The sequence below is a fragment of the Mus musculus genome, chromosome 10 (genome assembly GCF_000001635.26).
Source record: "Mus musculus strain C57BL/6J chromosome 10, GRCm38.p6 C57BL/6J".
Classification (NCBI taxonomy): Eukaryota; Metazoa; Chordata; class Mammalia; order Rodentia; family Muridae; genus Mus; species Mus musculus.
In genome coordinates, this window is record NC_000076.6 from 76,278,204 (window position 1) to 76,290,504 (window position 12,301).

A 12,301-nucleotide genomic window follows, 5' to 3' on the forward strand; every position below is an offset into this window, starting at 1 on the left:
TACTTCCAATTCCAGCTCTGCTCACAGCAGCCATCAGCAATAGCTGCCCTTCCCGCATCCCTTGATCTGAGATGCTGCAGCAGGGTGAGAGTCTAGCTCTAGAGTGAGGTGGATGGGCATGGGCACCTGCTACCCTGACAGCCAAGAAGCTGACAAGTCCACTAGGAACAGAGGTCCTGCCCAGAGGGCTCACAGGGGCAGGGAGGGGGCACTGATGTCACAGAGTAGGGAGAGCCTGAGCTCCTTTTCTCAAGGCCAGGAGAGGGCCGTGGGTGTGCATTCACCTGGAGGGTACACCAAAGCCACATGGTCCCCAGCATCTAGCCGCCCCTTCTCCATCAGAGCGGCAGCCACTCTCTCAGCCCTTTTGTGCAGCTGGATACAGGTTGCAGTGCTGGTGACCGTGCCCTGGAGAAGAATGGACTTCATTGGTGTGCTGACCTTCTAAACGGAAGAGGATCTGCTCTGTACACCAGGCTCCTGTGGTCTGCCAAGTGCCTGTAGTGGGGGGCTGGGCATCTCTGAGTGGCCCAATCTGAACCTAGAAAGCTAAGTACTTCACTCATACATGTCAGAGCCAAAGGCTATGAAAAGCCAGAGGCCCTGTGCCTAGGGCCCCTCTGAATTCTGGATCCTTCCCCTGAGACCTGGGTTACAGGCCTCTGCACTTTGAGCCTGCAGGACATTGCCCTCTTGCAGATGGCTAGAACCAGGGCAGCAGCACTCGGGATTCTCTCCACTCCACTGATCTGGGGGCTGTTTTCCACAAGCTGACTACATCTTTGTGGACGACTAGTCACTATCTGTCAGCATGACTTACACAGCAAGGTCCTGTCAGATAAAAACAAATAAAAAGTAGATCTCCCAAGGAGCAGAGAGCTCCAGGAATGAATTTGCATTTTCTAAGATCATGGTACCTGCTCTCTAAGTGACTTTTAAAATCAAGGTATCTTAAAGCACGTTTGGCGTAACTGACCGGGAGTCACACAAGGCTGTCACAGTGTTTGGTTCTGCAATCTTGTGATGTGAGGGTTGCGGGATCTCCTCTGATTCTAGGCATTCTTAGTATGGTGTAGAGCATTAGCAGACACTCAGACAATGTGACAGATCTTAGCCACAAAGGAGAAGCAGTTTGGAACAGCAAATAGTGTTTGTCATTTCAAAGATGTAAGCAAATGTACAAAGACTAAGTGTGTAAGTATTACCATATAAATGTATAAGTGTTACCATATAAATGTATAAGTATTACCATATAAACATTTCCTTTTAGCTCAGAAACCCAAGAGCACTTACACAGATATAGTTCCTAACAAGAAAATAGAACTGGTAAGAATTTTCCAGATAAATGCAAATCAACAGACTTTGTGTCCACTGTACAAAGCACAGGTCTCTCCAAGAAAGCTGGCAGGCAGAGAGAACAATGCCACAGAGGGACCGATGGCATTCTACTCCCCACAGAAACAATGAGGACATGGAGGTGACCCCGAAAGCCCAACTCTCACCTTAGCATTCAGCAGCAGGAACAGAGGGTGGTCAGGAGTGGTGTGAGCCCGCCACTGCAGCACGTCTGCCAGGAACAGGAACTGTGCAGAGAGAGGAGCCTCGCACCTGCACTGTCTTGGATGCCACCTGCCCCCAGGAGATGCCCGGTACCTTGCGAGCCTGGTCGCTGTCCTCCAGGTGGGCCAGCTCTCTCCCAGAGGCCTGTGCGATCCTTTTTCCAGCAACCAGGTTCCCAACAATCATCGAGGCTGGTCCAACTTCTGCAAACAGATTCCAAATGCCGAGCTGGGAACTTCTAATCCGTAATGCCCCATGGCTTTACTTACATATATAACTGTTGTTATTTTAAAATGTACCTGGGTATTAATACTTTTCTTTAAGTGTAAGAACTCAGATCACTCTCAAATATAAACTATGCCATGTACCATATTCTTGGGATGCTAACCAAATAATGTTTTATAGCTATGCTATATTTCATGTGTAAACCAGAATCCTTGAAGTGTGTTATACTTATGTATTCAGTAGTCAGTAAAAGGAAGCTAGCTTTTCCTAAATATTTACATATACAAATTAATAACAAACTGATTGTGCTAGCTAAACTGGCCTTTATACTTATTTTTTGTGTTAAATCAGAAACATGAAATTAACCCTTGAGAAACTCCAATTCCTAAAACCCTAGTGGCTACCAGGGGCTTCTTGGATCCAGAGCCTACATCTCCTTGCAGACATTAATGTACCCTTGAATGTATCATTAAAACTGATTACCAGGAGGCAGGTGGGTACCAACAGGCAGCTGCACCAGCAGCATCCCATTTCGTGAGCCAGGAGCAGGTGCACACACCCAGTCTGATCCTTAACTCAACCCCAGGCCCAAGGAGGTGGGGGTACTGACTCCTGCAAGATCCAATGCAGCTACACCCACTGCAGCCAGCCCGTCAAGGCCAGGCGGCCTCGCTGTTAGGTACTAACCTGGCTGTTTCTGGCGAGGCTTGGGAAGGTTGGTAACGCACGTGTGAGGGCACATCAACACGTTACATGGGTGGAGCGTCCCTTCCAGAAAGCGCTGCTTCGTTTCAGAAATGTGAATTCCTCCCAGAGGAGCCTTGGGCAAAGTGTTGGCAGGAACTAGGGCCAAACAGTACACACCCACCTGGTGGATGCTGTCGATGGCCTGGAAGGCAAAAGCTCTACTGAGCATGTGCTGCCAGCCTGGGCCAGGGAGAGCTGGAAGGGGACCCCACACAGAACAGAAAACAAGTGCAGAAGTCCAGGAGTGGGTGACCTCTGACACAACTCCTCAAGCCAAGAAGACAGAGTGTACTTGCCTCTACCATGAGATACACAGAGTTTACACACACACACACACACACACACACACACACACACACACACACGCACACACACACACACACACACCCCTATGGACCTGCTTGTATCAAACCCACAAGGCTCAGAAGCCACAAATGCATGCTGGGGCCTCCATCAGGGAAGAGGTGAACCAAAACTGACAGAAGCTAGGTATCCTAAACTTGAATTTATGTTTATATTTCAAATAGAACCAACTTAATGATAAAATGCAATTCTTAACAACTGAAAGTGAAAAGAATGTATTGGATCAGAACTTAGATAGTAGCACAGTTCAGCGCCTCAATTTAATGTGGCTTTAAACAGTCTTGCTAACTGGTACCCAGGAAGAGGCGTGCAAAGGAAGAGAACCGTAAAATCATGTGAGCTATTCCCCGCTCGCCTGTGGCCGGAAGTCAATGAGTGATACTGCCCACTGTTAGCGACTATGTTAACAGGAGGATGAGTTAAGCGGAGACCCCATGTCTTGAGTTTGAATAAGAACTCTCATCATAAATTCAGAACACAGAGAATCTTACAAACAATTGAGTAGTACCATTCTCTCCTCTGTCCTCTGAGAAGGGCTCAGGGTGACTGAGAATGAGCAGTGAGGTAAGTCCACTATCCCACTTATGACCACACAGGACAGGTGCCCTGTGTCTGGCCGGCCAGTTTCTACTATGGCCTCAGAGACCCCAGGCTTTATCAAGGGGCTCCATTGAGCTCTGAATGATTGCAGTCATAGCTACCACACACTGAAACACAGACATTTAAACCTATTAGTTCATGATGAAACGAACAAGTCAACTCAGCAATCATCCCTAGGGATTTCATTAATCTGGAATCTATCCATCATCTTTTTTTCCCTGTATGTTCTAGTTAATGGTGAAGGATGGTTGAAAAGGTCACAACATGACTACCACAAAACCGACAGATCACAAGTGCGGATGTAAGAGGGGCAACAACAAGAGAATTTTGCCAGAAAACTGGCCTGGTCCAAACAGGCCTCCAGATCCACTCACAGGAGCCACAGAAACATCCACAAGACATGATGCACACAAAGCATGGTTAGGTGAGACTGGGGAAAATGCATGCTTCCTTCAGACTTGCCACAAAAGTAACGGAGGTATCTACAGAATAAAAAGAATGCGTCCCTACCAATTGTAAGGATCTCGTGATTCCGTCAAAACAACTAGATAGTTGAGGTAATTTTAACAGTGGTCAGACACAATTATATTCATAAATTATTAATCTTTAAAAAATGCTAATGGTCTTTACAGAGGTACAAACTGGACATGAAGCCAAGTGACCAGCATGTAAACTCATATATTGTTTTGTTTATATGTTGTGTATCTGATTGTGGCCTCTGACTTTCCTGGCACACATATCTGACTCCCTTTTAACTACCTGTCATCTGTAAGGCCCTGTGTGCAGAGCTCAGCAGCCACGGCAGCATGCCTACCTGTAGCACACGGCTCATCCATTGGAAGCTGTCTTCCTCCGAAGCGTCAGGCCGCTGCTCAGCCACCAAGACAATCCGGTCATCGTGCAGCACAGTCACAGAGAACACAGCGATCCTGAGAGGGGACACAGGCAAAGTAACTACTCAGAGGAAGAGTGCCGGAGCCTTCCTCTCTCAAGTCAGGCTATATGAACGTCGCAATGTTCTGTGGAGTAGACAGACTACTTATTCTTAAAACACCAAGGAGCCTGTCATTCTCTTCTCTAGTACTATAGCTAAAACAGTTTCAACTCACAAAAATAACAATTGTAGTACTAGGCACAAATTAAAAAAAAAATCTTAATAGACCAAATATTTCCAATGATGAGTTAATTAATCCTAATTGTGACTGCTCTTTTTAGGCTTGTTTCTTCTACCTAACTTTACAAATTTCAACAAGTCCTCTTCCATTAAAAAAAAAAAATTCTAAGGACTGAAGAAGTGGCTCAGATGGCTGCTCTTCCAGAAGATCTGGGTTTGATTCCAATCACCTACATGGTAGCTCATGACCTGTCACTCCAATCCCAGGGGCATCGGATGCACTTTTCTGGCCTCCATTGGTACCACACATACATGTGGTGCACATAAAATAAAAATAAGTAGATTTTAAAATGTTTTAAGAACTGGGCTTTTCCACATTTTCCTAGAGCATGTGCAGAGGTTAGACACAAGCTCTGAAGCCAGTTCTCCAGGTAGGTCTAGGGTTGAACCCAAGTCACTAAGCTTGCTAGTAAGTATCTTTATATGCTGAGCCGTCCCCATGGCCTACGTCTCCTCCTCTTTCTCCCTTCCTTCCTTGCATTTGTGTGTGTACATGTGTATACTCACCTTTTTCTTGTTTATATATCTGCCTGTGTGTGCACATGCATCTTTTGTTGTTGTTGTTGTTCTGGACTATCAAAACTAACAGATTTCTCCCGTCAAAGTTAAGAGGCTGGCTTTCCCCACCAAATCCCTTATACTAGAATGTCTGTAGATACGAGTTCTCCTATCTTCTCTATCACCTGGTATGCCCGCTCATTTCTCAACGTGGCATGTACAGCCCATAAGCACATTCTTTTATCCAGCAAGCTTTCTCGATGTCTTTCTCCTGGGCGTGTCCTCCTGTAGCATTCCTAAATGTACTTCTCTGGTACCTTGTCCACACGTTTTTCAATATGGGATTTATTGTAACAAAACTTCTGAAATCCATATGCCTGGGGTTCTACAAGTTAAGAGACAATGTGGACAGGCATTGTGCTGGTTAGGTTTTTGTCAGCTCAGGCTATCTGGGAAGAGGGAACCTAACTGAGAAAGTGCTCTAACTGACTGGCTAGAGGGTAAATCTGTTGGACATTTTGTTGATAATGATTGATGGGAGATGGCCTAGCCCACTGTGGGTGGTACCATCCCTAGGCATGTGGTCCTGGGCTATAGAAGAAAGCGAGCTGGACAAGACACGAACAGCAGGCCAGTAAGCAGCCGTCTTCTGTGGCCTCTGCTTCAGTTCCTGCCTTGAACTCCTGCCCTGGCATCCTGTGTGATGAAGGTGTAACATGAGAAAAACCATTTGCTCCCCAAGTTGTTTTTGGTCACGGTGTTTATCACAGCAAACTAGGAGAGCCATAACATTTAGGTTAGAACGTGCAAACATCATGCTCTGCCGCCTTATCAAATCAGTTCCATGGTGGTTGGAAGTCTGTTCAGCATCCTCCTAGCTTACCAAGTAAGAACAGCTGGCTCCAGTGTAGCGTATGCCAGCCTCCCATCTCTTCAGACAGCTCTTCAGCTCCATGCACACCCTCTGGAGCTGCTACCTGGATTCCCCTCCTCTCTCTCATCCTTTCTCCCAATCTGTCTCCCATCCTGTCTCCCATCCTGTCTTCCATCCTCTCTCTCATCCTTTCTCCCATCCTGTCTCCCATCCTCTCTTTCATCCTTTCTCCTAATTCCTTCCAATGTTCTGTTCCTTCTTCTTGAGTAGCTTCTTAACCTGATTTTCTACATTTCCCCCTGTATTTCTCAAGTCCCTGGAAGGGACAGGCAGGCTCCTCTGTCACAGAACAAAGCCACCACACACAGTAAGTCACATGGGCTGGCCTGACCTTAACAAGGTACTTGCCTGGGGGAGACAGTAGGATATGAAGACACAATCTCCGCAACCTGTTTAAAAGCAGAGCGTCTATTTCCCTGACAAGCGTCCCGTGGACAATACTGCCTGCAGCACCTGAGTTTCTACTTCAAGGGACCACCCACTGGAAGGCGTCTGTGCCCACCTGGTATGACTCCCTATTTCTTTAATGCATGTTCAAAGGCAGGGCCTGGCCCAGCTCACAGGTCCACACTGAAGGAACAAAGGCGTACATTCCCTTTAAGAAGAATCAGACTTTAAAGGAGTTGGCTGGGCAGGCCAAGAGAAAACAAGCTTCTTCCGAGCTCAAGAGCTCAAGGCGGGGAGAGCTGGAGAAAATCCCTTCTCAGACCTTTCCCATGGTGTCTCAGGCAAAACCACAGGCGTCCACCCACTCAACACACCTGAATGTCTAAAGTCCTCGCTTAACCAATGTAGACACTCGGGAGGACATTTTTATTCTAGGAGCAATGAAGTATATGATATATATTGCCTGCATATATATCTTATATCTTATGTACCTTGTGTGTGCTGGTGCCTGAAGAGACCAGAATAGAGCATTAAATACCTTGGAAGTGGAGTTACACCTTCCATGTAGGTGCTGGAATCGAACCTGGGTCCTCTGGAAGAGTAGTGAGTCTGAGCCACTGAGCCACCTCTGCAGAGCCAGACCGTGCTCTCTTAGAGACCTGAACAACTGCTGGAAATGAAGTAGTTTACCTCTGCTATCTCTGAGGCAAACATTATTTTTCTTTCTTTGTGTAACTTTTCTGGTATGCATAACATTTATACTCTACACAGACCTCCCAGATTTTGAGTACAGAAGAGATCTGAAAGCCAGGTACGGGGTCTCCCATGCATCACCTGCCTCTGTAGACAAACTTCATGGGCTCCACAGCCAGGGCAGTAGCCACAATGTCATCTGCATTGTGTCTGCGGACTCCTACGACCATCAGCCCGTCCAACTTGCCCACGACGAAGACCAGGTTATCCTGAGGAAAGGGTGTGTCAGGCCTCAGGAGAGGGATTGGAGAACACAACGAATACAGCTCCTCACAGGGTCAACAAGCGACTGCACCCCTCAGTACACTCAGGTCGGGTGGGACAGATCACATGGGTGAAGAGAGGGCAGCACTGAAGGGTGGGAAAGGGGCATCAATGTTAAAGGGCTATAAAGTCATGGGTGGGTGTGTGAACGACTCTGAGATGCTCCAACAAGGGCAAGGCCTCATGGTGTGTCATGTGACCCATGAGCTAACTATGTAGCTACAGACACCGCCACATTACACTAGCTGGTACTAAGCAGTTCTGGCCTGCAGACACCCACAAGGGAGTGAGCCCGTCCCTGAGCTGTGACAACCAATGTTTCTGGGAAAGGACACACGCATCCACCTGAGAAGAGGTGGGCCTAGATGCTGCAGATGTATTCATTTTATCATTTTAAATATCAAAACTGGAAAAAAATGATAAAAACAAAATCACCCCCACTTCGTTTCGCACCCGGGGCCCACTGTGGGTCGGTGGCTGGAGAAACAGTACATGCAGGTCAGAAGCAGGCCAGGGTGGTCAGCACGACAGGCCAAGGTCACACTGAGAACCTAGGACACTGGGGACAGGAGCGTGTTTACAGAGCAGCGTTCCTTTCCTCCGCCAGCGCTCTCTGCAGCTGGGCGGGTATAGGAGGTCACACTCATACTCACAGGTCCGATAAATCCCAGAAGGCCTGTCCTGGTGAAAGGCCGGTCAGAGACAGGGACTCCGTCCGCAGTGACCGGGACGGTCTGCCAGAACAGGGGAGAGGATGTCAGGCAGCAGACAACTCACTGACTACTAGAAAGACAGGGCGGGCAAGCAGGAGGACTCAATAGTGGCCAGGCCAAGGCAGGCTCAGGCCTCCAAATTGCCTCTTGGTGATGACGCAGGCTTCTTAAAGACAAAGCCCACTGTTACGTCAATGCTCGAGGGGGAAGACATCCATCAGGGAGCTAGAACATTCGGTAATGTTGTCCTCTTGCAAAGCTTAGCAGCATTGTTTTTCAAATGTGCAGCATTTTATTTACATTTCCTCTTAGTTGTTTCAATTTTCAGTTTTAGATTGCACAAAGATTTATTACTTTCATTAACATATTTGGACCACACTCCTGGTCACAGACAGCTCAAAAAGCATAACCAGGGTGGATGTGATTGATGAGGGCTGGAAGGCTGAGACCTGTCTTAGCGGACACAAAATCGAGTTAGGGAAAGATGGCATTACTTTAGCCATTTCAAATACCACACACCGCCTGTGGCCCAGGGTTTAGTGTCCCACAGGAAGAGACTCCCAGGGCACCTGGCCCTCCACAGACCATTCTCTCACCTTGTCTGCTCTGCTGAGTGGATACAGCACCTACCCAGGACTCCAGCAACCCTCACCTATTTGTACACCCAGCTCCTGGTATCACCTGTCCTTACAGGGACTTATCGTGAACAACAGGGATCATACAGTGAGCAGAGCTGGGGTCCTATCGGTACCTTCTCACTGGCCGAAGCCAGCTAAGCCTGTGGAGTGTGTGAATCACTCCTCGGGGGCCTCCACTTCCCCCTGAACATTTGTGCCCATCAACACTCATGGGATTTGATTTCAAGATAAAGATCAGGAAGGGGATACGCACCTCAAATGTATTCTTCGTGATTCCAAGCAGTCCATAGTATGCTGTCCCAGTTGCAACAGAATTGACACAGATTTCTCCAATTTCATCAGTTTTACAGAGATAAGGGGCACCATCTACCTTCACAACACACACACTAGCTAAACAGAGAAAAGAATTCAAAATCATCAAGGTATATATTTAAACAGATCACTCACAAAAGTTTTCTTGCTCACATATTCGAGGGGTTTTTCATTTGTTTGTTTTTGAGACACTGTGTAGCTCTGACTGGCCCAGGCCTCTCTATTTGGATGGAGCTGGCCTGAGGAACTCACAGAGATCCACCTGCCTCTGCCTCCCAAGTGATGAGATAATAAGTGCGCCACCGTGCCTGGCACTGCTGCTATAATTGAAGTTATAGAAACAAAACATTACACAGGCTGCAAATTCTTATACAGAGAGTCACGGTGTGGGTGTGGACAGTGCTATTTAAGTACTTGTTATAAGCAGCGTGAGGGATACGGCTATAAGTGGTAGCGAGCTCACTTAGGATATAAGGAGGTCTGGGTCCACTGCCCGCGCTAGAAAGACAGATACAGACCACACAGACACACAGACACACAGACATACACACACACAGAGACATGAATGCACACATGCAGACATGCAGAATGGGGAGGGTCAGATGTGATTAAAAAGTAAACTACATCTATGTAATACTCTTTTTTTTTTTTTTAAAAAAAGATTGATTTATTTATTTTATGTGTACAAGTAGACTGTAGCTGTCTTCAGACACACCAGAAGAGGACATCAGATCCCATTACAGATGGTTGTGAGCCACCATGTGGTTGCTGGGAATTGAACTCAGGACCTCTGGAAGAGCAGTCAGTGCTCTTAACTGCTGAGCCATCTCACCAGCCCTATCCAATACTCTCTTGACTAACAGAATCTCATTTTCCCATGTACACGGACGGGAGTATTTACCTTCAGTGTGCACAGAGATGATTTAAAAGTCACAAAAATCACTCAAATTACTACAAATCCACTTGATATTGTATAAGTGTGAATGCTAGGAGGCCGGTACAGCACACTTCAGCGCTGGAATAAGACTTATTAGATTTGACTGTGCCCAGAAGCCCAGTCAATTAAGCAACCGCCAAACGCTGGGAAGGGCCCCAACCCCAGAGAGAATGCCTAGGAAGTGTGTGCACAATCAGTCATTGTGTGGCCATTTCGTCAGAGGTGAGACATCTGTCTTGGACTGAAGCGTGTTAAGACATGGAATGTTTTCAAGGGAAGTGAAACATTCCACCCTTCAAGGAAACTTCACAAAATTCAGGAAATAAACAACTTAAAAGCTTCAGAAAAAAATCCCTAAAACTCAGCAGATTCATTAGGCTCTCTCCTCCCAAAGCTTGCATATAACTTGCTTTGAATCGGGAGATACATTCTCAGGGAAGTCCAACTGCATAGAAGAGTCTCAGACCACTTGAGCTGCCTGAGCAAGCTCTCCAGCCTCTTACACTGACTGCAGGTTGTACAGCGTGTTCCAGGTCTCCAGCTTTTGTGAGCAGTCATCTAGGCTGGGGTTGGCTTTCAGTGATACGGCTGTCGTGGGATCATTTCCACTCCTGAAGCTCACTGGTCCACTAAGTTGGACGTGGATGCTATCCTGACTTTGGGCTGTTATGGATTCCCTGCCTGGGGCGAGTAGATAGCTGTTCATTTGTTCTCCAGGGAAAGTGTCACAAAGCATGTGTACACATATCTGGCGGACACATACACAGAAAAACACCTGGGAGCACATGTACAGACATGTGGGAGTGTGTGTACAGATATATGACTGGGAAGTGCACAACACAAGACAGGTTTGCATGCCTCAGAGCAATAAAGGAAAACAAGTGTAACTCTTGATGTATTCAAAATAAATAGCGAGGACGGGAGACAGCTGCTAGGAAAGTGGGTGCCAGGAAGCATGGGACCTAAATAAATCTCAGAGCCGTGCACAATGTTTTAGAAAGCCATGTACAATGTGTTAGAAAGCCATGCACAATGGCATTTTTTTTTTAAGTTCTAGTGTTGGGTAGACAGATGGGCAGATCTTTGAGGCTTGCTGGCTAGCCAGACTAGCCGAGTCAGAGAGCTCCAGGCCACTGAGACCCTATTTCTAAGTAAGGGTTAGAATGTCTAAGTAACACCACCGGAGGTTGTCCTCAGGCCCCTACGTGCACACGCACATACATGTGTCCCCCTCTGCATACAAAGGAATATACAAACTAAGTATTACTCACAATCCCCCACACACAATTTACAACCTACTTGAACAAGTAAACAATATTACTCCATTGTCTGTTTTTATTTTATCATTTGGTTGTTGTTGAGACCAGGTCTACTAGGTAGCCCAAGCAGGCCCCAAACACAGGACTCCTCTGCTTCAGCGTCCTAAGTGCTGAGACTGTTGAAGTCATCCGCCATGCTTTTGAAAATGTTTTAACTACAAAGTCAAGCATTCCGCAAGACTGTTTCTAAGGGAGTCAAATTATAGGAAGAAATATAATTCCCATGAATTAAAAGGTGGAGCCAGAAACTCTAATTTAAACCTCTATGTTCACTGCAGTCAGAACTCTGCCTAACCCAGGGACCAGTGTATCTGAAGCTTCTGTGTCTGGAGTTTAGCACCCTTCATCAAGGCTGCCTGGGCCACAGACTGCAGCTTGAGGCCAGGACGCCAGGCAGCCAGCAGAACCCACACATCTGGCAGAAGAGGGGAGCACCGATGTTGAGGGTAACTGGGTATGCAAGATAGCACCCTACTTCTGGAACTAACAAAGTGTCTTGATTAGCCTTGCCAACTTGGCCCAGCCTACAGTCCTCTCGGAGGAGGTTCCTCAATTGAGAAACTGCCTAAAACAGACTGGTCCATGGACAAGCCTATGACAGTTAAACTGTTTTGATTATTAATTAATGGAGGAGAGCCCAGAGCACTGTGGGAGGTACCATTCCTTCAGTAGGTGGCTAGAGATGTATAAAAAAACTATCTAAACATAAGCCAACAAACAGAGTTCTGCCATAGTTTCTGCTTCAAGCTCCTGCCTTGACTTTCCTGAAAGTGTAAGCCAAATGAAACCTTCCTTCCTGTTAGCTGCTTTTGGTCAGCATGTTTCATCACAGCATCAAAGAGGAACCCAGGACAGAAGAGTGGAATACTGCCTGTGG

The 12,301-nt window shown here is 46.8% G+C and overlaps 1 protein-coding gene across 6 annotated transcripts in view; it reads right to left on the minus strand.

The window, feature by feature from the left end:
- The window catches only part of Dip2a (disco interacting protein 2 homolog A), an 82,327-nt gene that overhangs the window by 15,170 nt on the left and 54,856 nt on the right, over positions 1-12,301 (minus strand). For 4 of the 6 annotated variants that reach the window (XM_006513939.4, XM_006513940.4, NM_001081419.2 and 1 more), the window contains 8 exons: positions 9,110-9,246; positions 8,159-8,239; positions 7,323-7,450; positions 4,310-4,424; positions 2,473-2,674; positions 1,654-1,763; positions 1,503-1,583; positions 285-408 (listed from right to left, as the gene is read on the minus strand). In XM_006513939.4, coding sequence (XP_006514002.1) covers positions 285-408; positions 1,503-1,583; positions 1,654-1,763; positions 2,473-2,674; positions 4,310-4,424; positions 7,323-7,450; positions 8,159-8,239; positions 9,110-9,246 — 978 coding nt within the window. Of the gene's footprint in view, positions 1-284; positions 409-1,502; positions 1,584-1,653; positions 1,764-2,472; positions 2,675-4,309; positions 4,425-7,318; positions 7,451-8,158; positions 8,286-9,109; positions 9,247-12,301 lie in introns of those variants that run through there. The other 2 variants (XR_001779571.2, XM_030245208.1) reach the window with 2 other exon arrangements.